General features: G+C 38.2%; 1 protein-coding gene across 2 annotated transcripts; it reads left to right on the forward strand.

Annotated features, from left to right (window-relative positions):
• The first annotated feature begins 826 nt into the window (after nt 1–826).
• Nucleotides 827–3637, forward strand: IBR5 (indole-3-butyric acid response 5). Of its 2 annotated transcripts, none has more exons than XM_078309922.1 (5): nt 827–1249; nt 1640–1739; nt 2015–2072; nt 2602–2708; nt 3101–3637. In XM_078309922.1, the coding sequence occupies exons 1-5, from the start codon at nt 1007–1009 to the stop codon at nt 3406–3408; spliced, it is 816 nt and encodes a 271-aa protein (XP_078166048.1). In that variant the 5' UTR covers nt 827–1006; the 3' UTR covers nt 3409–3637. The 2 variants fall into 2 exon arrangements, with proteins under 2 accessions (XP_078166048.1, XP_078166049.1); XM_078309923.1 differs by having other exon boundaries at nt 834–1249; nt 3009–3126.
• Nucleotides 3638–3966: the final 329 nt, after the last annotated feature.

Raw genomic sequence — 3966 nt, forward strand, 5'->3', positions numbered from 1 at the left:
TAAACGCGACAGTTTTGATATAATATTGTTGTCCATATAACTTATTCTTTAGTAATAAACGCCATTTTAAGTATAAAATACAAAGATACATGAATTTTTATTTTTTTACCAACTATCGACGATAAATTGGAATTCTTGATCAGGCGAGACACTTATGAAGGATGATGAATCACGAACATCCTTGTAAAACGCTTGATCGAGATTCATGTGCGGAAATCCCGTATGGATTCAACAGCTATGCTATTTATGTAGCAACTGCTGCACGGTTGATAACATAACCGCAAAAGCATACATCGTAACAGAGGCGGAGGTATATCTATGTAATGGGATCAATTGACTTTCATTTTTTTTTTTTCAAAAACTAGTAGTTATGTATGCTTTTTTTATATTTTTTTTATTGTAAAACGCTATGAGAACCTCAAAATAACTCTCATATTTTATATGAAAAGTTTATATTGTTGACCTCCATTTATTTTTAAAAGAAAAATTAGTTATTATATACAATTTATAATTTGAGAAACTCTAGCATTTCATATTATTTAGAATTATTCAAAAAATTAACCTTCATTAGTCAATTTTCTGCCTCCGACCCTGCATGCTCTAAATATTGATTTCAACAAACATATATTTCACTTTTGGTATTCAAAAGTAAGTCTTATTATCACAGTAGTATTTAGATACAGAATATAGGTCACAAATATGAAATTGGGAACGCAAAGAACAGAAGTGGCATTTACTCACCATAGCGATGACATTACATACCCGTCATAGAAAACTACTACACCTGAACTGAACATTTAGATATTTACACAACAAATTACAATAAAAAAAGAAAAAAAAGCAATAGAAGGAATGAATCAAATAAACGCAAGAAAAGTATAGAAAACAGTAGGGTTGCTTCTACTCTTCTCGGCTCCTCCTCTGTTCGACTTCCGACCCGACTCCGCAATCTTACTCTCCTAGGTTTCGTCATCCAAGATCTCGATCTGATTTGCGTCTCTCGGCGATGAGGAAGCGGGAGCGGGAGAACCCGTGCGGGATATGCGGTCACTACCACAAGTACGAGGATGGGGAGGTGTGCGGCGTGTGCGGCCACCGGATGCCGCCTGGCGGCGAGGAGAGGCCGCCGTTCAAGCAGGACAGCGCCTTCCCTTCCGAGATCCTCCGCGATTTTCTCTATCTCGGTAGCTATGACAACGCCTCCCGCAGTGAACTTCTCAAGACCATTGGCATCTCTCACATCCTCAATGTATCCCCTCTTCTCCGCTTCTCTACTTTTCTCTGATTTATTTGCTCTCAACTTTGTGGTGCTTTTCGACTATCAGGAGGTGTGTGCTTCCGCGCGTTGTGGCACAAGGTTGTAGGGATTGGAGGGTTATGATTTGGATGGGATGATATTTTTGTGTCAGTGAACCGTGAGTTGTGTAAACTGAATATAACAATTGCCTCTCGATCTCTGTCCCTCAGTCCTGATTTTGAATTTGTTTCTTGGAGGGGAGAGGGGTGGCGTTGGTAGCAGAAAATTTAGGAGATCAGTAGGTTTTGTCTTTAATGTTAATTTAGATGTATTTACTTTTGAAATGTAATTGTGCAGTCTTGATATGTTTTTAATTTGGTTATTTTTCTTCTGTGTGTACAGACTGTACCAGCTTGTCAAAACCTTTACAAGAACTCTTTCACCTATTTTGTACTCCAGGATGATAGAAGTTTGCGATTTGATGATGCCATTGGGTTTATTGGTAATTACCTCTTTGATATCCCCTTATTCTAATAGTTATATAGTGTTAGTAAGGACTGCTATAATGGATTCTGGTACCATGTATTTCTGGTTAGATGCCATATCACTGTATTAATTGCACACCCATTTAGGTTTAATTGAACATTTCCATCAATTCCAGGAAAAGAATTCCATAGAAACCTATAGTTTTGCGTTATTTCTGGTAGCAACATTAGTACTTTGTTTCCGTTTGAGAGGTCTGAATTTCAAGTTCTTCCTCATAATTCTTATTTGCAGAGCAATGCGAGAAGATTAAAGCACGTGTTCTTGTACATTGCATGATAGGGAAAAGTAGGTGAGTTCCCTTATTATCATCAGACACTACTTCAACAAGTATAGTGATATTGTTTTTTGGAGTTGGGGTTGTTGATTTGCAAAATTATTGTGTAAAAAACAAGACTCTATTTAGGGGTTCTAAGAAACCTCATGTAACCATATTCACCTGTTTGGGCATGGATTGCACATTGTTGGGAGAACATTAATGAAAAGTGTTGATGTGTACATACATTTCATATTTTCCTGAAAAAAGATTATAATTTCTTAAAGAGTTATGACCTCTGAAAAATGGACACAAGTTAGGAAGTCAAGGTCATTGCATGGCTAGTTTTTACTTTTCATATCCCCTCTAGTAGAATAAAACATAGTTTGATTATTTTGGGGTTTTGCAATACCCTAAATTTGTCAACATCTCATAGACTTCCCACATGAGAGCTAATCACGGACTTCAGATTGTTATCCTTACTAATTAGAAGATAAAGAACCAACAGTTGTCATCTGACATTCGCTGTCCTTAAGATGACTTATTTATAATTTTCTGGTGATAGGTCGGCGGCAGTGGTGATTGCATATTTGATGAAGGCGAAAGGATGGAGGTTAGCTCAATCGTTTCAATGGGTGAAAGAACGTCGACCTCAGATTAACTTATCCTCTGGTAAGTAGTAACCATTCAGTCTTTCTAAAATTTAAAATTGAAACACCACTTTCAACAAAAACTTGGCCAGTTGATTTGGGTTTGATGATTAGCTATCCTGAAAGGTCTTTGTTGGCTTATGCATCGAAAAATGATTGGTCAGACTAGATCCCAGCTGAAATTGTGTCAGTCCTAGTGAAGCCATTGAAGCTGCAGCTTGTTTAAAGGAAAATGTGCGCTTATATAATTTGTTGGTATCTAGGGAGTAGCACTACATTTTTTCAGTGATGACCTTATCTTATCCAAATTTCGTGTATGAAGTCCCTTGCAATAACAAGCCGTATGAAAAGAAAAACACTTTCCAGTTAATGGAAATCTCATGTAACTAGATCCCCAAAAAAAAAAAAATTTAGGTTTCCAGCAGCAATTGGTAGAATATGAACAGCAGCTCTTTGGGCCAAGTACCACTGCTGTTGCTGCAGGGCCCACCCCTTTCCAACAACAACCATTCATGCCTCCTGAGACATTCCCATCTCTTGGGTTTGGGCTCCCTACACCGCCTGAGAGCGTACCTGTACCGACTTTCAGCCAGCTATCTGCACCGTCTATCTTCGACCGAACAGCGGGTCCCAATGGGCTTCCAACTGAGTTCACTTTTGGCGCCTCGAGGCCACCTGCAGAGATGAATGTAAGCAATGAAACCTCAATGGATAGCTCATAAGAAGATTGTTAGAACAGTCTCGTACGGTAATAATTATTGAAACAAGAGGGATGTATTATTAGTTTTGAATGGGGTCAAATGAATAGAGGATTTTAGTTGTTCTTGTTTGTATAATTATCACCTTTGCTGGTGTTGTTAATTATCAGGTGGTGTTAAAAAAACTGTTCCAGGGATATGTAAGCATACATTTGTTAGATTAGGAAGCTGAATACGAGTTTGTTTTCTGTTATTTATTTTTTGTTTCATGCATTTTAGTTTCCTCAAAGAAATGCTCTTCCCTTCTAGATCACACCTGGTTAGGTGCATAGGTAATAACATACCAGGTTTCTTGTGACAACACCAAGTCCAAGCACCGGTATGGACCATCTGCTATGTGGTAACCTAAGGTAAGTTGCATAAGACGAAATGGCAGGTGATTGCTTGGTTTCAGGTCGTGGTGCAGCAGCAGCACTCAGGTTGGTATTGCTCCATTTTAGCGTGGCATAGCCGAAGTAAATGATCTTTTTTGAATTTTCCTGTTACTCGAACCTATTGAAGTTGACTAGGGTTAAAAATGGT

This window comes from Carex rostrata, chromosome 10 (genome assembly GCF_964058835.1).
Source record: "Carex rostrata chromosome 10, lpCarRost1.2, whole genome shotgun sequence".
NCBI classification, from domain to species: Eukaryota; Viridiplantae; Streptophyta; class Magnoliopsida; order Poales; family Cyperaceae; genus Carex; species Carex rostrata.

What these genes read in the sequence shown, in the direction of transcription:
- IBR5 (XM_078309922.1), top strand. Translation starts at nt 1,007, where the DNA reads ATGAGGAAGCGGGAGCGGGAGAACCCGTGCGGGATATGCGGTCACTAC. An exon ending in TGATGCCATTGGGTTTATTG is followed by an intron (nt 1,740 to 2,014) that starts GTAATTACCTCT and finishes TCTTATTTGCAG; the next exon opens with AGCAATGCGAGAAGATTAAA. An exon ending in TCAGATTAACTTATCCTCTG is followed by an intron (nt 2,709 to 3,100) that starts GTAAGTAGTAAC and finishes AAAAAAATTTAG; the next exon opens with GTTTCCAGCAGCAATTGGTA.